Genomic DNA, 20,285 nt, shown 5'->3' on the forward strand with positions numbered 1-20,285 from the left:
CTGCCACTTATCAGCTGGGTGACTTTGGGCAAGTCACTTAACTTCTCTGCACCTCAGTTACCTCATCTGTAAAAAGGGGGATTAAGACTGGGAGCCCCACATGGGACAACCCGATTACCTTGTATCTACCTTAGAACAGTGCTTGGCACATAGTAAGACCATCATCGTAGGGACTTTGCCCAATCCAATTTGCTTGTATTCACCCCAGTACTTAGTACAGTGCCTGGGACATAGTAAGCACTTAACAAATGCCACAATTATTATTATTCAATTAACTCCCAACCAATCATTTAATATTAAGTTGCCAACAGTCCAAACTTCAACAAAACTGATCCATTGGCAGCTGTTTCCATAACTTCCATGCTTTCTCCCTAACCCTTATCCCAGCCCTAACTTTGACCCTAACACTGTGCCTGACTCCAACCCTAATGAGAGTCCTTTGCCAATTGAGATCACCAACTGATTGATTTTGATGAGGGAAATGATGAAGAATGGAATTCGGCAATGACCGGACCGTACAGCCGATATTTCATCGCCATCAATTTGTCACTATCTGCTGGCAGAACGTCAAATTCGTCCTAAGTTCTGGACAGCAAAGACCCAACTGTTTTTCATCTGATTTTGGAAGGTCTGTTGATCTACCTATTAATGACTTGGCATCTCCAAAGATACTCAAAATGCGTTTGTGTAAAAACGTGCTTCGTAGCTCTCTTTCTAGGCAATCGCCAATTTCACTCCTCTGTGTATCCCGTGGACCTGGGGAAAGGAAACCAAAATGGTTCATTGGGACTGAGCCTAGTTTATTTTAAAAGGTGCAAGTTTGCAGCTTCTAATGGGGTGCCGGCTCTTCGTCTCTGAGGTCACTTCAGATTTCAGTCTTTTGGTACTTGTCACGATAAAATGGAGGTGCCTCACTCCCTCCCGCCTGCAGCTGCTGTCGCTGGAATTCATTTGTCACGGGGATCAACTTGATAGGCCTCTATTGTGCTGGGATTCCTGTGTCGGTAGTAGGGACCGTAATCAGTTTGATCCCTGATGGTTTTTTGCTCCTTTTCTTCTAACTCTGAAGAGGAATTCTCATCACTTGAAGCTGGAGTGATGATGATTTTAGGAATGAGCTGCTTTTTCCTCTTTTCCTTTGAACCTGTGGGAAGGAACTCTAGGAGGAAAATCAAACCAATTAACTCAAAAATGCCAGTCAGCACTACAAATAACTCCTGGTTCTGTGGCATCTAAAGGTCGGTGATGAGTGGTTCAGAGCAAAAGAAACAGGGCACCCAGAAATCAATCAAATAACACCCCTGGACTTTCCAAATGGACTCAATTCAAATGTGAGGTAGCCCAGAAACCCCCTCAATGACTATTTCCTCAATGCAGTAAAAAGGTGACGTTTAATTCAGTGAAGTCAACTCCATTGGCTCTAGTTAGCTAAGGACTCCGGGATAGAGGAACAGAGTTCAGGGATAAGAAAAGCATGACAACATATAAATAGTTTCAAGAAGGTATCGGAGAAGTTGTTCTCGAATTAAACCTCCTGGGGGTTGGCAAAGCTCCAGGACTTAGCAAATCATTTTTTATTGGACTAATTAAGACAAGGGAAAATAGGGGGTTAGGTGGTTGTCAGACTTTTCAGGATTTTCTAAAATATGAATACAGGGTTTTAGTAATCTCTGGAGGAGAGGAATGGCTTTAGGTATATCCTGCTGCCTTCTAACCCACAATCTGGCTTTTACTCCTGCTTCCCTCAGCCCACAACCCTCCCTCCAAGGCGCCCTCGGCTCCCTGGCCATGCCCACCAATATTTCCTGGACTCCCTCCTCACCTGTTTTCTTTTGGCTCCTTCTGAGGCTGCACCTGCTGAGCTACTTGGGAAATCCATGGGCCCGCTGCTCCAGGACTGTAGCCTGGAGCAGTAGAAACTCTAGAGGAACTGGGCGGAAGACCATAGGGCTCTTGGCTAGCTCTAGAGGCTTAGGCTAAACAGGTGAAGAGCCCAGAATATTAGCAATTGGAGGCTCTCTCTCACAACTCTGTAAATGACTTCCTCCCCTTGTCCCTCAAACTTCCTGTTTCCTTATCCCTTTCACAGCCAAAGTCAGCGAGGCTCTGGCAGAAGCTATCTCACTTCGGAGCTTTAAAGAAACTCCTTAAAAAGGTGACATTTCTTTGCTTCCTTTTTCTCTTGTTCCTCCTCCCCAAATAAACCTGTTATGTTACCCTTTAAATTTGGCTCCTCAAACCTTCTTAACAGGGTACACCTCTTCAGCACCAACTGTCGCTTGCTCTGACCCTGGAAACCTCTAACCCTCCATATTGATCCTTTTCCATTTTCTGTATCCTCTCAGTTTACATGGAGCTGCTGCCCTCTCAAAGGGTCTCTTTACTCAAGATTTTATTTTTAAAAATGAATAGAGAGGTACTCATTAAGAGACCAAATGGCATTTCCTTTAAATGATCTCAGAGGCCAACCCCAACAAGAGGTTGGCTAGACTACTGTGTCAGCCTTCTCTCTGACCTCCCTTCCTCCTCTCTCGCCCCGCTCCGGTCTATTCTTCACTCCGCTGCCCGGCTCATCTTCCTGCAGAAACGATCTGGGCATGTCACTCCCCTTCTTAAACAACTCCAGTGGTTGCCCATCGACCTCCGCTCCAAACAAAAACTCCTCACTCTAGGCTTCGAGGCTCTCCATCACCTTGCCCCTTCCTACCTCTCCTCCCTTCTCTCTTTCTACCACCCACCCCGCACGCTCCGCTCCTCCGCCGCCCACCTCCTCACCGTCCCTCGGTCTCGCCCATCCCGCCGTCGACCCCCGGGTCACGTCCTCCCGCGGTCTTGTAACGCCCTCCCTCCTCACCTCCGCCAAACTGATTCTCTTTCCCTCTTCAAAACCCTACTTAAAACTCACGTCCTCCAAGAGGCGTTCCCAGACCGAGCTCCTCTTCTCCCTCTACTCCCTCTGCCATCCCCCCTTTACCTCTCCGCAGCTTAACCCTCTTTTTCCCCTTTTCCCTCTGCTCCTCCACCTCTCCCTTCCCATCCCCACAGCACCGTACTCGTCCGCTCAACTGTATATATTTTCGTTACCCTATTTATTTTGTTAATGAATTGTACATCGCCTCGATTCTATTTAGTCGCCATTGTTTTTACGAGATGTTCTTCCCCTCGAATCTATTTATCGCCATTGTTCTCGTCTGTCTGTCTCCCCCGATTAGACCGTAAGCCCGTCAAACGGCAGGGACCGTCTCTATCTGTTGCCGACTTGTTCATCCCAAGCGCTTAGTACAGTGCTCTGCACATAGTAAGCGCTCAATAAATACTATTGAATGAATACATGAGTTGAGGTTTAACTGGCTCCAAATATCCTCTCTGTATATTATATATATTTGTAAATAAATATATTTTTTTCTAGCAAATATCTTTTCCTTCTTAACCACTGATGGCTGAGCAACGCTCTCCTAAATGACAAGGGACTAGAAAAGGTGTGCTATCGTACGTTCACGGACAAAATGTGCAAGAGGTTTTCTAGCAAAGGTTCTCACCCCCCTGGATGAAGAAGACTCACCGTCGATTACTCGGCCACGTCATGTATTGGAATCGAGCCAGAAAGTGAAAAGATTTTTCTCCCCTGGTTTAGGCCCTACCTGTGCTTTTTCCTGGTTGGTCTTCAACTATACTTCGTAAAGATTTTCTTGTCTTTTTGAAAACAGAACAGTCGGGGGTGGTTGAAGAGCTATGGGTAGGATCCTGGGAGACAAGTCCCTGCTGTTTTTCCTTAGCCTTGGAAGTGCTGCTGGGAACTTTATTTGGAAATTCACCTGGAATAGATGGATAGGCAACAGAACGGCTTAGCAACAACTGACATCCGGGGAAGCCCATCCTTGGTCTCAGAAGGTCAATACGTTGGTTTTACGGCTTGACTCCTCCCTTTTATTGCTGGAATTTTTTAAGCGCTCACTCTGTGCAAGGCGCTCTACTAAGATTGGTTCATTCAATCATATTTATTGAGTGCTTACTGTGTGCAGAGCACTGTACTAAGCGCTTGGAATGTTCAATTTGGAAACAGACAATCCCTGCCCAACAACAGGCTCACAGTCTAAAAGGGGGAGACAGCAAAACAAAACAAGTAGTCAGGCCTCAATACCATCCAAATTAATAGAATCATAGATATATACACATCATTAATAAAATAGAGTAATAAATAATATATACGAAGTGCTGTGGGGAGGGGAAGGCGGTAGAGCAGAGGGAGGGAGGAGGAGGAATGGGGATGGGAGGAGGGGCAGAGGGAAAGGGAGGGCTCAGGCTGGGAAGGCCTGGGGTAGTTACAAGATAATCAGGTTGGATACAGTCCCTGTCCCAAATGGGGCACCCAGTCTCAATCCCCATTTTTCAGATGAGGTAATAGAGGCCCGGAGAAATTAAGCAACTCGCCCAAGGTCATACAGCAGGTAAGTGGCATAGTTGGGATTAGAAACCAGGTCCTTTTGACTGCTAGGACTGTGCTCTGCCCACTAAGCACACTCCCTCTCTTTCAACCCCCATATTGTGTATTGTCAAATCCAGCTGGTTGTTCCTCCACAATTTTTCCAGAATCTGTTCCTCTCTCTCCATCCAAACGGCCACCATGTTGGGCCAGGCACATGTCCTGTCCCGACTTGATTACCCAAACCTCTGGCCTCTCCCCTCTTCAGTCCATATTTTTCTGCTGTCCTGATCATTTTTCTAAAATGTCTTTCTGCATAACAATAATCATCATAATGATATTTATTAAGCATTTACTATGCGCCAGCCACTGTACTAAGTACTAAGGTGGATACAAGCAAATTGGGTTGGACAGAGTCCCTGTCCCCTATGGGGCTCAGGGTCTTAATCCCCACTTTACAGATGAGGTAACTGAGGCACAGAAAAATGAAGTGACTTGCCTAGGGTCACACAGCAGACAAGTGGTAGAGCCAGGATTAGAACACAAGTCCTTTTGATGCCCAGGCTTTTCTCTAAAGCCTCCAATGGCTCCCCATTTCCCTCTGAATCAACCAGAAGCTTCTGACCATAGGCTTTAAAGTAATTCAATCAGATCTTTCCACTCTCTCCTCCCATCACACCTCAGCTCACAATCTTTATTCCTCTCAAACTAATCTCCTTTACCACCAACTGTTGCTCACACCCTTCCCTCTGTCTGGAACTCTCTGCTTCTTCCAATCCAGCAGACCATTGCTCTCCCCATCTTCAAATCCGTGCTGAAATCACACCTACTCCAGGAGGCTTTCCCTGATTCATTTCTAACCTACCCAGATTATACCCAGATCTCACTGCCACTTCTGGGGAAGCAGCATGGCTTAGTGGATAGAGCATGGGCCTGGGAGTCAGAGGACCTGAGTTCTAATCCTCGCCCGCTCCATCATATTTATTGAACACTTCCTGTGTGCAGATCACTTTACTCAGCACTTGGGAGAGTACAATATAACAGAGTTGGTAATAATAATGTTATTTGTTAAGTGCTATGTGCCAAGCACTGTACTAAGCACTGGGGTGGTTACAAATGCGTTGGACACAGTCCCTGTCCCACGTCGGGCTCACAGTCTTAATCCCCATTTTACAGATGAGGTAACTTGGGGCACAGAGAGTCAAGTGACTTGTCCAAGGTCACACAGCAGACAACTGGTGGAGTTGGAACTAGCACTCACACCTTCTGACTCCCAGGCCCATGCTCTATCCACTACGCCATGCTACTTCTCATGGTAGACATAGAAGAACATATTAGACATGTTTCCTGCCCACCACCTCTCTGCCATGTGACCTCGGGCAAGTCACTTAACTTCTCTGTCCCTCAATTACCTCATCTGTGAAACGGGGATTAAATCCTCCTCCCTCCAGTTTAGACTGTAGCCTTATGTGGGGCAGGGACCATGTCTAACCTATTTTGTATGTATCCCAGTGTGTAAAACAGTGCTAGACACAGAGTGTTTCATAAATACCATAAAACCCCTCCCATGGCCTTTTTGTACATGTCTTTCATGCCTCAGTCCTTAAGTATAAGTTCATATACATATTCCTTTTCCTTCTTCCTCCTATCTGCAAATATATTAGTTGTTGGAAAGACTATGGTAGGGAATTGAGTCCTCTGAATTCATTTTTATTCCTGCTACTAAATTACAACTGAGACTGAAGGAACACATAAGCATCCTCATTTGTAAAACGAGGACAGTGCCTACTGACAACTGCCAGTTGACTGCTTCAAGATCCTCTAATGAAAGGCATCACGTAACGCGTACATATATTGTACAGTATTAACTAGTTTAGCATCGTTGGGGCTGACCAATCAACCATTATTGAGCACTTAGTGGGTGAAGAACACTGTACTAGAGAAGCAGCGTGACTCAGTGGAAAGAGCAAGGACTTGGGAGTCAGAGGAGTCAGAGGTCATGGGTTCCAATCCTAGCTCCGCCACTTGTCAGCTGTGTGACTTTGGGCAAGTCACTTCACTTCTCTGGGCCTCATCTGTAAAATGGGGATGAAGACTGTGAGCCCCATGTGGGACAACCTGATCACCTTGCATACCCCCAGCGCTTAGAACAGTGCTTTGCACATAGTAAGCGCTGAACAAATACCAACATTATTATTATTATGACTAAGCGCTTGGGAGCCTACGAGATAACAGGGTGAAGCAGCGTGGCTCGGTGGAAAGAGCCCGGGCGTGGGAGTCAGAGGTCATGGGTTTGAATCCCGGTTCTGCCGCTTGTCAGCTGTGTGACTGTGGGCAAGTCACTTCACTTCTCTGGGCCTCGGCTCCCTCATCTGTAAAATGGGGATGAAGACTGTGAGCCCCACGTGGGACAACCTGATCACCCTGTATCTACCCCAGTGCTTAGAACAGCGCTCTGCATATAGTAAGCACTTAAATACCAACATTATTATTATTATAACAGAGTTGGCAGTCATGTTCCCTGATCCCTGAGCAGTTCTAACTCCCCATCCTCGCGCCGCTTTCCGGCCTAAAAGAGACACGAGATCCACAAATGCTGATTAAAGGCAAGGTGGCCAGGCTTCGACTTGGATCCTGGAGCTCGGTTGCTCCCGCTCACATCAATCAACGAATCAATCCATGGTATTTCTTGGGTGTTTACCATACGCAGAGCCCTGCGCTAAGCACCTGGGAGAATCCAACCCAATGGAGTTGGGAGACAAGATGCCAAGGACTACGGCCTAAGGAAGAGGGGTCTAGAGAAGTAGCGTGGCTCAGTGGACAGAGCCCGGGCTTGGGAGTCAGAGGTCGTGAGTTCGAATCCCAGCTCTGCCACTTGTCAGCTGGGTGTGGGCGAGTCACTTCACTTCTCTGGGCCTCAGTGACCTCATCTGTCAAATGGGGATGAAGACTGGGAGCCTCATGTGGGACAACCTGAGGTGCTCTGGCCATAGTAAGCGCTTAACAAATACCAACATTATTATTATTAAGGGCCGAAGCTTAAAAGTTGCTTTTACCTGACATGGACTTGCTTCTGTTAAGTCCCATAGATGAAACCCACAACCCCCCCAACGCTTTGCCCAACGTAACGCCTTGGCCTAACATCTGCTCTGTGACTCAAACACAGGGGCGTGACGTCATTACGCAGGGGGGCGGGGCCCAGGGGAGGGGGGTCGACGCGGGGAACCGAAGGGAGCATGCGCGGAAGTGGAGCCGGGGGGGGTTGACCCCCATCACGTGGTCAGGGTTGACCCCCCCCCGTCACGTGGTCGGCCGAGCTCAACATGGCGGCGCCCAGGGCGGGAGGGGAGCCGGCTCCTCTCGCGGAGGGTGCTGGGAAACCGGAAGGAGGAAGGGACCCGGAAGGGCTGCCCGGGGAGGAGGCCGAGGCTCGGCCGCCGCTGCTGCCGTCGTTGAAGTCGCCCCCCGGCCCCTCCTGCTCGCCATGGACGGTAAGACGTGGCCCCTTCGGGGGGATTGGGCCATTACACTGCGCAGGACACTGCGCTAAGCGCTTGGGCCCCACTACCCTGAGCGCTTCCGATCTCGCCCCATCTCCGAAGCTAAGCAGGGTCGGTCCTGGTTACTACTTGGATGGGAGACCGCTGGGGAATAATAATGTTGGTATTTGTTAAGCGCTTACTATGTGCAGAGCGCTGGGGGAGATACAGGGTCGTGAGGCTCCCAGTCTTCATCCCCATTTGACAGATGTGGGAACTGAGGCCCAGAGAAGTGAAGTGACCTGCCCACAGTCACACAGCTGACAAGAAGAATAATGTTGGTATTTGTTAAGCGCTTACTATGTGCAGAGCACTGTTCTAAGCGCTGGGGGAGATACGGGGTCATCAGGTTGTCCCACGTGGGGCTCCCAGTCTTCATCCCCATTTTACAGATGAGGGAACTGAGGCACAGAGAAGTGAAGTGACTTGCCCACAGTCACACAAGTGGCAGAGCCGGGATTCGAACTCATGACCTCTGATTTGTTCAGCGCTTACTATGTGCCAAGCACTGTTCTAAGCGCTGGGGTAGATACAATAATAATAACGATAATGTTGGTATTAAGCGCTTACTATGTACAGAGCACTGTTCTAAGCGCTGGGGTAGATACAGTAGCAATAATAATAATGGTATTTGTTAAGCGCTTACTATAGAAATAATAATAATGATGTTAGTATTTGTTCAGTGCTTACTATGTGCAGAGCACTGTTCTAAGAGCTGGGGTAGATACAATAATAATGTTGGTATTAAGCACTTACTATAATAATAATAATGTTGGTATTTGTTAAGTGCTTCCTATGTGCAGAGCGCTGTTCTAAGCGCTGGGGGAGATACAGGGTCATCAGGTTGTCCCACGTGAGGCTCACAGTCTGCATCCCCATTTTGCAGATGAGGTCACTGAGGCACAGAGAAGTTAGTGACTTGCCCACAGTCACACAGCTGACAAGTGGCAGAGCCGGAATTCAAACCCGTGACCTCTGACTCCCCAGCCCGGGATCTTTCCACTGAACCTGCTTCTCGTAGGTTCCCAAGCGCTTAGTAATAATAATAATGTTGGTATTTGTTCAGCGCTTACTGTGTGCAAAGCACACGCTTACTATGTGCAAAGCACTGTTCTAAGCGCTGGGGGTATGCAGGGTGATCAGGTTGTCCCAAGCGCAGGCTCTTTCCACTGGGCCGTGCTGCTTTCCACCATACTGTTCCCCACTGGTGTTGCCTTTTCAGCTGCCCCGTCCTAAGCGCTGGGGGGGGGGGGGGGTTTACACGATCAGGTGGTCCCACGTGGGCCTCCCAGTCTTCATCTCCATTTTACAGATGAGGGAACTGAGGCCCAGAGAAGTGAAGTGAGTTGCCCACGGTCACACAGCTGGCAAGTGGCGGAGCCGGGATTAGAACCCATGACCTCTGACTCCCAAGCCCGGGCCTTGAAGCAGCGTGGCGTCATGGATAGAGCACAGGCCTCGGGAGTCAGAAGGTCATGGGTTCTAATCCCGCCTCCTCCCGCTTGTGTGACTTTAGGATTGTCTCTGTGGCTGAATTGTACTTTCCAAGCGCTTAGGACAGGGCTCTGCACAGAGTAAGCGCTCAATAAATACGATTGAATGAAAGCCACTTCACTTCTCTGGGCCTCAGTTACCTCACTTGTAAAATGAGGATTGAGGCTGCGAGCCCCATTATAATAATAATAATAATGGTGGTATTTGTTAAGCGCTTACTACGGGCAAAGCACAGTTCTAAGCGCTGAGGGATACAAGGTGTTCAGGTTGCCCCAGGTGGGGCTCACAGTTTTAATCCCCATTTTAAAGATGAGAGAACCGAGGCACAGAGAAGTTAAGTGACTTGCCCGAAGTCACAGAGCTGGCAAGTGGCGGAGCAGGGATAATAATAATAATGTTGGTATTTGTTAAGCGCTTACTATGTGCAGAGCACTGTTCTAAGCGCTGGGGTAGATACAGGGTAATCAGGTCATCCCACGTGAGGCTCACAGTTAATCCCCATTTTATTCATTCATTCAATAGTATTTATTGAGCGCTTACTATGTGCAGAGCACTGTACTAAGCGCTTGGGATGAACAAGTCGGCAACAGATAGAGACAGTCCCTGCCGTTTGACGGGCTTACAGTCTAATCGGGGGAGACGGACAGACAAGAACGATGGCACTAAACAGCGTCAAGGGGAAGAACATCTCGTAAAAAGAATGGCAACTAAATAGAATCAAGGTAACTGAGGCCCAGAGAAGTGAAGTGACTGGCCCACAGTCACACAGCTGACGAGTGGCAGAGCCGGGAGTCGAACCCATGACCTCTGACTCCGAAGCCCAGGCTCTTTCCACTGAGCCACGCTGCTTCTTCACCTCTCTGTGCCTCAGTTACCTCATCTATAAAATGGGGATTGAGACCGAGAGCCCCTCGAGGGACGGACTGTGTCCAACCTGATTTGCTTGTAACCACCCCAGCGCTTAGTACAGTGTCTGGCCCATCGTAAGTGCTTAACAGATATCATAATTATTATTATTAAGAATTGGTAGACACGTCCTCTGCCCACAGCAATCTCACATTCCAGGGGCCTGCCCTCCGCTTGGACCAGAGGGGCTCAACGTGGCCCAGAGAGGACGCCGTTCGCCTCAAACTCCCTGAGATCGGTGGCTTCAGCTCTAAGGCTTTCACTCTAGTTTGTAAGCTCTTTAGGGGCAGGGAACATGTCTCCTAATTCTGTTGTGCTCTCCTAAGCGCTTATTACAGTGCTCTGCACATAGTAAGCGCTCACTATCCCTGATTGAGTCACCAAAAATAACCCCCAGGCAAGCAAAGGGCCAGGCGGAGGGAACAGAAGGGATTGTTCGTCTGTATTGCTGTACGGTACCGTAGTTAGTACAGTGCTCTGCACACAGTAAGCGCTTAATAAATACGATCGAATGAATGAACAGAAGCTGTTTGGGGTCCATTTCCCGTATTGTACCTTCCCAAGCACTTAGTGTAGTGCTCTGCATGTAGTAAGCGCTCAATAAATACCATCGATGATGATGCACATAGTAAGTGCTTAACAAATACCAACATTATTATGATGATGATGAAGGAAATGCTCTGAGGCAGCTGCTGTTTTCACCAAATCTTCAGGCTGACAGCGTGTCACCTGTTTCCGAGACTGCTGCCAGTTTCCCCAGGGGTCTCTAAAAGCGATTCAGAGAAGCGGGATGGCTTTTTCCTCTATGTAACTCTCACCTTGATTTGCTCCACCACACTCACGTGCAGCAAATCCAACGTCACATTATTATTCCCTCCATTTTGAAGAAGGTTTGCATTTCAACGATCAACTTTTCCCCCTATTTTAGAAGCCCGTTTGATTTCCTTGGTGTGGGAGTAGGTTGTGGTCACCATGTAGAAAAGGGACTTTTATTTGCGCTTCACAATTAGTTGGTAAAGAGAGCATCCTTATTTCTTAGGGGTCAGTTTCTCTAGGTTGTTATGATAAAGGGGATGTGTCACCTAGCTCTCTTGTGTTGTACTTTCCGAAGCTCAGTGCACACAGTAAGTGCTCAATAAATACCATTGATGATGGTAAGGGAAAAACAGAGTTTGTCAGGGTGTTTTCCCCCCAGACTATTATTTCAGGAAGAAGGTACAAAAGGGAAAACCCCTCTCTAGAGAATAGTTTTATTGTTTTTCTAGTGGGAGGGAGAGTTGGTATAAGACCTGATTGCATTTGCTTATTTCTTCTCAGGGAATTATCTGACCTCTCCGATAATGGTTTAAATATGAACTTGCATTTGGCATGTTGCCAGACAATAATTACGCTGTAGATAAATTTTGCCCTGTGGTACGGTTCTGCAGATCTTTATATTAGCATACTAGCAGCTCCCTTCTTGTTGGAACACTTTATAGAGACTCTAAATATTTGTATGCTAGCCTCTCTCATTAGTGTGAAAATGTCCCGTGGATAGAGATGCATTCATATACTACAGTGCGGTTTCAATCTTGGCTCTGCAGCTTGTCTGCTGGGTGACCTCGGGCTAGTCACTTAGCTTTTCTGTGCCTCAGTTCCCTCATCTCTAAAATTGGGATTAAGTCCGTGAGCCCCAGGTGGGACAGGGACCGTGTCCAACCTGATTATCTTGTATCTGCTCCAGCGCTTAATACACAGCCTGGCACCCAGGAAGTGCTAAACGAATACCATTAAAAAAGAAATTCACCCGGAGGACACTCAGTTAATGCTGTTATTAATACTAGAGGAGTCTCTTGTCTCATCTGAATGGGGCTGGTCATTTTAGGGCGACTGTTTTACATTAATGTTTTTTCTAGGCACTTGCCTTTTTGTTCAGTAAAAGCTGATTCTACTATGGGGGCGGGGGTGTGCTGTAGTTTGCCCTTGGAGATAATTTTGAGGCAAAGCAGCACATTCTCTAAGACTCTACCCGGAGTGGGGCTCTTTTCATAATCCGTCCCTTCCTCACTCTCTCATGCATCCATTTTGGGGGAAGAAAGATGGTTACTGCCATGCAGAGCATGAAAGAGAGTAAAGAAAACACACAAACACCTCAGTTCCAGCTCTCCAGTTCCAGTTATTTTTGGTAAGGACATTATGCAAGCAACTTAAAACAGTCTCTTCTAAATTCCTCAAACTTTTGTTTTATCTCTTTTTACAGATACACTGTTCCAGTTGAAGGTATGTGCCAAAATGATAACGTTTGCCCCTCGACTCTGTCCTGGAAATTTAAATGGGTGATTAATAGTATAAGTCCCTCAGACCTAGAGCCCCTAAGCTCTGGGCTAGTTGCAGTGTAGATGATAAGCCTGTGTGATGGCCATTCAAAGCAGTACTGTTCCGATGACAAAACCAGAAGGAAGGATTATTGAGTGACTTGATGGTTGATTAATCTCCTGCTAGTCTGGAGCTGAGCAGAAGCAGATCAATTGCATAGAATTGCACACATGAGAGAATTTGTTATCTGTAGGAAACAGCTACTGCAGGGCTTTTCATATCCATTCTTGTCTTTGAGCTTTAACATGTTTCTTCTCGAGAGGGTCTTCCACAAATCCTCTACCGTGGTGATTCGTTCACCCTGGGAACACTCCCTCCTACCTGGCTTTTCTTCCTTCTGGTTGAACCACGAGGGGCTTCAGCTGCCTTTTCTTTAGTTCTCTCTCTCTTCTTACAGCTGCCCCTTCAGCTAATACGGAGATTGTCACGTTAAGGGACACGTATTGGGATCCTTGTCCTCGTTGTGGTCAAATGCCTTGGAGTCGTTTCTGATTCATGGCGATTTTATGGACTTTTTTTCTCCAGAACATCTCATCTTCATCTTTAGTTTTTCTGGTGTACATATCCCCAGGGTTTTCTTGGTAGCAAATATGGAAGTGGTTTACTGTTGCCTTCTTTCCCTTGTCTTTCTACCCCTGGGAATATTTTGAAGACTCTTGGGGATAAGGCCAACAGCTCTGAGTTGCTCTTTGCCAGAAGTCCTGCCAGAGTGGGAACTTCAGGGAACCCAGGTAGAAATGAGGCGGCTACAACTATAAAAGCTGAGAAGAAAACAGGTCTGGCTGCCACTGCTCTCCAACCCTTCTTTCCAACCAGCGTCCTTGTTAATAATAATAATATTTAAGAGCTTACTATGTGCCAGGCACTGTACTAAGCACTGGGGTGGATACAAGCAAATCAGGTTGGACACAGTCCCTTTCCCACATGGGGCTCGCAGTCTTAATCCCCATTTTGCAGATGAGGTAACTTGAGGCACAGAGAATTGAAGTGACTCGCCCAAGGTCACACAGCAGACATGTGGCAGAGCTGGGATTAGAACTCACGACCTTCTGACTCCCAGGCCCGTACTCCATTCACTACGCCATGCTGCTTCTCTAGTGTGTGTCCTTTTAGCGAGAGCACAGCAAGGAGTTGCCCCCGCAACTCTGGAAAACCAGTCACGGTGACAGCAGACGAAGTTTGTCTTCTCTCCTGTTCTATTTGGCTCCCTTGACTCCAGCTCCGATGACTAGTTTTCTTTGAAGGCAGAGACCGCATCTTTTGTCTCCAGTGTATTTTCCCAAATGCCTTGTACAGCGCTGTGCACCCAGGAGCGGTTTATTGTGGGCGGTTGTGGGGCGGGAGACAGGAGGAAGGGGAGGAGAGGCTGGGTGTGGCAGGCGGGGTCAAGGGGAATTCTTTAGGTGAAAGCTTGAGGCCGCGGGGATACGGTTTGTAAACATGGTCGAAAAGTTCTCAGCTGATGTATCGCAGGCTGGGGTCCATCCACGCTGGCCAACTGGCATAAGAACAGTCAACTAGATTAGAAACGGTTTGGGCTAGTGAATAGAGCGCAGGCCTCGGAGTCAGAAGGACCTGGGTTCTGATGCTGGCTCTGCCACCGGTCTCCTGTGTGATCTTGGGTAAGTCACTTAACTTCTCTGTGCCACAGTTACCTCACCTGTAAAATGGGGATTAAGACTGTGAGCCCCATGTGGGGCATGGACCGTGTGCAATCTGATTATCTTATATCTGACCTAGTGCTTAGTACAATGCCTATCACATAGTAAATGCTTAACAAATACTGTAAAAAAAAAAAAAAAACCCCAGATGTTCCCAGCATTTCAATGTGGTTGTACCCCAAAGTCTGGATCAGAGAACTTGATCTTTGAACATGGCATGAAAAGGAGATGTTTGAGGGAGAATACCATAGTCTTTATTTAAAATGTGACCACAGGAAATCCTCTGAAACTCCATAGATTCAGATTTTAACACCTATTGAATTGTTATGATGGATCCACAGGGATCATAAAGTTTCTTTAATTTGGTGTGTCGGAGCCTGTCAGACATGAGGGCATCCTGTCCGATCTAGTCCCCCTCACTTATGTGTCTTAGGTCCAGTTTGGTTCCTTCTGTTTTCTGTACTCCTGGCCCAAGACACCACAAAGTTGGTTTTATGCTGTACTGCTCTTCTGGGAAACTGTTCTCCCCAGACTGACTGCTCCCATCAGAAGTTCTTGAACGTTATCCCCGAACCTCTGAGTATTTGCAGTTGTGTTCTGGAACTATTCCCGCAAGAACGACGACGATTAGGATCGACAGTTGAGGTCTTGCTCTTGACCTCCAGTGGACGTGGAGTGAGAAGCAGCGGGGCTGAGTGGAAAGAGCGAGGGCCTGGGAGTCAGAGGACCTGGGTTCTAATCCCAGCTCCGCCATTTGTCTGCTGCGTGACCTTGGGCAAGTCACTTCACTTCTCTGTTACCTCATGTGTAAAATGGGGTTAAGACTGTGAGTCCCGTGAGGGACGGGGACTGTGTTCAACCTGATTATCTTGTATCTACCCCAGCCCTTAGTACAGGCTTGGCAATATAGAATATGCCGAACAGCAGGCACTTCATCTTTCCTGTTTTGTACCGCACCAACAGGCAGCGGGTGTCCTTAACTATAAGAGATCGATAGCAGTGAGAGGCAGCGGAGACGGAGACTGCAGGGTTGGGGGATTCTCTTGAGGAAGAGAGATTTGTCAACCCTGGAGACCCAAGCCAGTCTTGCCTAGCTCTGATTTTGTGACTCTTTCCCTCCCCAAACTGAATGTTACTTTCTTTTTTTCTCCTTAGTTCACGGCAAAACAGTTGGAGAAACTGTCAAAGAAGGCTGAAAAGGACTCAAAGAGTGAGCAAGCTAAAGTCAAAAAGGTGGGGTGTTTCACTTAGCTAGTCGTTTTGAAACCCTGCTTTTGGGGTGACTTCATTTTGCTTATCAGACCTCCCATTTGGTCACTTAGATTTAATACTACTATTATTAATATTTAGTATCCAGGGTGCTGTAGTGTTTATAGAGTAGCTCTTTTCATCCTAAAATGGAGGTTACACTACAAACTCAAGCAGGGCCTGTAACTTGTCCTGTGGTTCCGTGGCGAAGGATCCTTTTATCTGATGAAAGTTTGAGGGAACTCTTTTCAGCTGTTATATCTACATTTCCCCTTCCCTCATGCATTCACAGTATCTTTGTATTCCATCTTCAGTACCCAAAGAGTAATGATAGCGACACCTTGTTTTTTTGTAAAGCACTTTTATTTTTCCAAAATGCATTCGCACCAGTAGTCCCCTTTTTTCTTGACAGCACTGCATCCCTTTGAGAGAGAAAAAGGCAGTTATTATTATCCCCATTTTAGAGATGAGGAAACAGGTCCAGAGAGGTTAAGTGACTTGCCCAAGGCCCTACCATAGGTCAAGGGCAGAGCTGGGACTAGAACCCAGATCTTCTGACTTCCTGCCCCTCTCTGGTTCCGTTAGACCATACTGCCTGCCAATTGCTCCCTTTGCTCCTTTTTCAGCTGATTAATCCTTCCCTTCCTCCAGGAAGCATTTTCTTCTCCTTAAAGCATTTGCATAAGCCATAAAATCTCCCTTTGAGGGTTTTCAGTAACATTTTATTGATACATGTTAAATTCGACTAGACAGGCCCCAGATCTTTGGAAAATCAGGCAGCTGCTTAAGAGAAATTTAATTCAATAAGCCACCCTTTCCCATCTCGTCCCTTGTCGTGCCTTAGGGGAGACTGAGTAGATACACTTAGTTCTGCCCTGATATGTGTTTTCAGTGTGAGGTAAGCGTATCTGGGCTCTGCAGGCCTCGTCAGTGAGGAAACTATTTGAAATTATGCCTGCTATGTTGGCAGAACAGACTGGCACCACAGTATGAGTCTTCCTTGACGCGGGCCTTCACGAGAGCTCATCCCTCGTGTTATTGGCACCGGGTGGACGTTTTGGGTCTCTTGGCCCAGCCATGTGGAAAAGAGTTTTAGGGAGGGCCCTGGGGGTTCAGCATTAGTAAGAAAACATAAGCGCAGATTAGTTTTCTTAGCTCCGAAGGTGGTTTTTTAGCTTATTTACCAGCTTGGGCAAGTCAAACACTTGGATCCTTTATGGACAATCTGGTCAGCTCAAATGTGAATCAGGAAGTGTTAAGCTTTCTTGCCGCCCTCCCCACACACATTTATTTTTCATCTGCAAATAACTGGAAGAGTTAAAATGGGAATGTTAAGGGCTTTGGCGGGAGGTGGCGAGAAAGAGATGGGAAAGTTCTTCCCTTATTCGCTACAGGCTCTTCAGCAGAAGAATGTGGAGTGTGCTCGGGTCTATGCAGAGAATGCCATCCGCAAGAAGAACGAAGGGTTAAACTGGCTCCGGATGGCTTCCAGGGTAGATGCCGTGGCCTCCAAGGTCCAGACAGCAGTGACCATGAAAGGGGTGAGTGGCCCCTGGGGGTTGGTTGGATCCCTAGATCATCTCAGCCCTTTCCCTGCCCATCCCTTGGCTTTAGATTCCCCCTTCTCTGCCAGGGTAGGGTAAATGGTTTCTGTCCTGCCCTTACACCTCTTTGTGGGCCCAAATTCCAAGAGCCCCACGTGAGCCCGGGCTGGAACTGGGGGCCGTGACAAAGCGTGTGGGCCCGGACTCAGCCCCAGAGCTAACTAAAGCTGGGTTCGGCCAGTCCCAAGATGAGACTTGATCCAGCCTCCTCCCTCCTATTGGCGGGGGAAACGGCCGGAGCTCTCGATTCCGGAAGTTGTTCCGCTGGGATAGTTTGTCTTAATTTCTTCTTCGGTTCCATGTTTTTCTCTCCACCTGCCGCTCAGGTGACGAAGAACATGGCTCAGGTGACCAAAGCATTGGACAAAGCGCTAAACTCCATGGACCTGCAGAAGGTCTCAGCCGTGATGGATAAATTCGAACAGCAAGTTCAGAACTTGGATGTTCACACTTCGGTGAGTAACCTGCGCGGGCGGGACGGAGGGGAAAGAGAGAGAGAAGGACTCTCTTCGGGGTGCGGAGCCGAATTTCCTGAGTATGTTGGCAGTTGGAGTAGGATAGTGGGCTGAAGGGTGATGTAACCTGACTCCCTTATTGGGTTCCCAAAATCAACTAGTCGGTGGTATTTGTTGAGCGCTCACTGTGTGCAGAGGACCGTACCGAACGATGGTCTCTCTCCCCCCACCAGGTGATGGAGGACTCTATGAGCTCCGCCACCACGCTGACCACCCCTCAGGAGCAGGTCGACAGCCTCATCGTGCAGATCGCCGAAGAGAACGGCTTGGAGGTCCTGGATCAGCTGAGCCAGCTTCCCGAGGGGGCTTCCGCCGTCGGGGAGAGCTCGGTGCGGAGCCAGGAGGACCAGCTATCCCGGAGGTTCGTCTCCCCGCCCCTGCCCCAAAATGAACTTCTGAGCCGGAAATCCGGGACATTCCTGGGTGCCGAACTGCCTCTGCTCTTGATCCTGTGGGTATTGATTTGATGGGGTTTCCCGGAGATCCTTAACCATAACACTGTCACCGTCTTTGGGATCAGAGCTCATTGAACTCCTGCTAGGGATCATCATTTGGGGAACCAAGAGGCGAATCCCTCAGCAATATGGAGGGGCTCTAAAGCAGGCTATAGAGTAACACCCTGAAGGTCACCCATGAGCTTTCCCTTTCCCAGGCCCGAAACGTTTCTAAGTAAGCCTGCTTGGCTCTCTAGCCATCTTGGTGGAGGATAATGGTATTGGTTGGCGGGCTGCTCCAGAATAAAGGCAAAGAGAACAGGAAGCTTAAAATGTTCTAAAGAGTCTCTTTTGAGGAGAGTCTGTCTTCCAAAAGAATCTCTCAAGCTTCTCTTCTTTTAGTGCCCGAAGTGGCCGGCGATTTTTCTTGTCACTTTTAGCGGGACGAGTTTCTGATTCCGCAACTTCCCCGAGGTTCACGGGGAAGGTCTGTGATCATTTAAGCCAAACTGAAAACTCTCCTTTAGCCAGAGGCCCCAAAGCAGGGCTCAGTTGCAGAGTGGAGGCCCATAAGAAATTCACTCCAGTCCCCTATTGCGTCGGAGCTGTATGTTTTCCCAGGATCGTGTTTCTAACCCACGTGGCCCACCTCGCTCCTATCCAGTTCTCTGTTCAGGACTTCTCAGTGGAACCGTAGACCGCGGTGGGGTGGTGACCATCACGCTTTCACTCACATGACCGTAATTCCTTCCGTTGCCCTCCCCTTAGTGATTGTGTTCTGTTTTTTCCAGGTTGGCTGCCTTACGGAATTAAAGTGTATTCCCGGCCCGATGGACTGCTTTCCCTGCACGGATCACGCACGGGAAAGGGAGAGGAGGAAAGCTAAGCTGCGTCAGCTTCCCCTCCCCACCCCACTGTATCTCACCCCTCCTCCGGCACTGCAAAGAGAAGCCACCTCCCAGCTACTCTTCCGTCGGCTCCCTCTGACTCCCGCCGCCCTAGCGGTGTGGGAGTTGTGTCCTTCTGTAGGTGCGGGGGCCGTCGGGCATTGTCCCTCCGGCCGTGTCCAAAAGGTTGGCCGGGAAGTGCTGCCTCGGGCCACAGGCAGCTCTGCTTTGGGTGTGGGTCGGAGGAAGCCGGACAGGACTTGCATCCCAGCCGTCTCGGCGTTCCAAAAGGAAACCAGTTTCCCCCCCCGCATGCCCAGAGGAACGCTCGATTTAATCCAAACACTACCGGCGGACTTCTTGGGTGTTTGGTAGTTCGGTGCTCGAGTCTTTATGTTCCCAGTGTATCGAGTGCTAGGGCTTTGCTTCTCTTTGCCGTACAGAATCGAATTGGCCTTTTCTCCGGTACCTGGTAATCGGGCAGGACTAAATGCACGGCGGTTTTCCTTACTGCTCCGTCGTGCCGTTGTTTTGGCTAAAAGCAAAAGGCAACTTAAATGAGTGTTTGAGCGCAACGGCCTCTAGGTTAGAAATGATCTGTTCATTGGGGCGGGGTTTGGTGGTGCTCTCAGCGGTGTGCATATAGAGTTCCTGGATTTTGTCGGGATGGGGCTTGACTTTGCCGATGTGCCCAGAAACTGAATGTCAAGTGCCCACGTAAAACTTCCCATCCTATGGCCTTTTTTTAAAAAAACAATGTGCCCTCAGGAACTGAAAGTGGTCCGCCCGAGGGAGCTGGACCTTCTGGGGAGTGGTCAGTTCTTGGACACAGTTCGGAAGTAGACCAACTAGTGGAAAAGCCAATAACTAAGCCCTTCCGTGCCTGGCTGGCATGGACCTGTGTTTGTCCTGAAGCCTGTGCTTTGGGAGAGGCATCAGTGTGCATCCGCTTTGGGATTAAGACTTCTCTCCCCATTCGGTCCCCTTGGATCAGATGCTGCTTTCTCCCTCTAACCACAATTGGGATCATATGTGGATTTGTAGCAAAAGAAAAAAATCCATTAAAAAAACGAGTACACATAAACGTATGGGTTTACCCGAGGCCCCTTCTCCCTGTTCAATCAGGGAAAGCACAAAAGCTATCTGTGTCTTCAGAACTTTGCCAATAATCTCTAAGAGGGTTTAGCTCTTTTGTCTCGTTTGTGCAAGACTGTTGACT

At 48.3% G+C, this 20,285-nt stretch overlaps 2 protein-coding genes across 3 annotated transcripts; one reads left to right on the forward strand and one right to left on the reverse strand.

Moving 5' to 3' along the window:
• Positions 1 to 779: 779 nt before the first annotated feature.
• Positions 780 to 7,574, reverse strand: SPATA33 (spermatogenesis associated 33). 2 transcript variants are annotated; one of them, XM_029074651.2, is made up of 3 exons: positions 7,480 to 7,574; positions 3,642 to 3,815; positions 780 to 1,144 (listed from the first exon to the last, which is right to left on the reverse strand). In XM_029074651.2, the coding sequence occupies exons 1-3, from the start codon at positions 7,565 to 7,567 to the stop codon at positions 948 to 950; spliced, it is 459 nt and encodes a 152-aa protein (XP_028930484.1). In that variant the 5' UTR covers positions 7,568 to 7,574; the 3' UTR covers positions 780 to 947. The 2 variants fall into 2 exon arrangements, with proteins under 2 accessions (XP_028930484.1, XP_028930482.1); XM_029074649.2 differs by having other exon boundaries at positions 780 to 1,159; positions 7,480 to 7,573.
• A 222-nt stretch (positions 7,575 to 7,796) lies between these two features.
• Positions 7,797 to 19,010, forward strand: CHMP1A (charged multivesicular body protein 1A). The gene is made up of 7 exons (XM_001511185.5): positions 7,797 to 7,914; positions 12,602 to 12,621; positions 15,534 to 15,611; positions 17,021 to 17,167; positions 17,557 to 17,685; positions 17,919 to 18,106; positions 18,971 to 19,010. Exons 1-7 carry the CDS (start codon positions 7,908 to 7,910, stop codon positions 18,990 to 18,992), a joined length of 591 nt encoding a protein of 196 aa, XP_001511235.1. The 5' UTR covers positions 7,797 to 7,907; the 3' UTR covers positions 18,993 to 19,010.
• Positions 19,011 to 20,285: the final 1,275 nt, after the last annotated feature.

This window comes from Ornithorhynchus anatinus, chromosome 11 (genome assembly GCF_004115215.2).
Source record: "Ornithorhynchus anatinus isolate Pmale09 chromosome 11, mOrnAna1.pri.v4, whole genome shotgun sequence".
Classification (NCBI taxonomy): Eukaryota; Metazoa; Chordata; class Mammalia; order Monotremata; family Ornithorhynchidae; genus Ornithorhynchus; species Ornithorhynchus anatinus.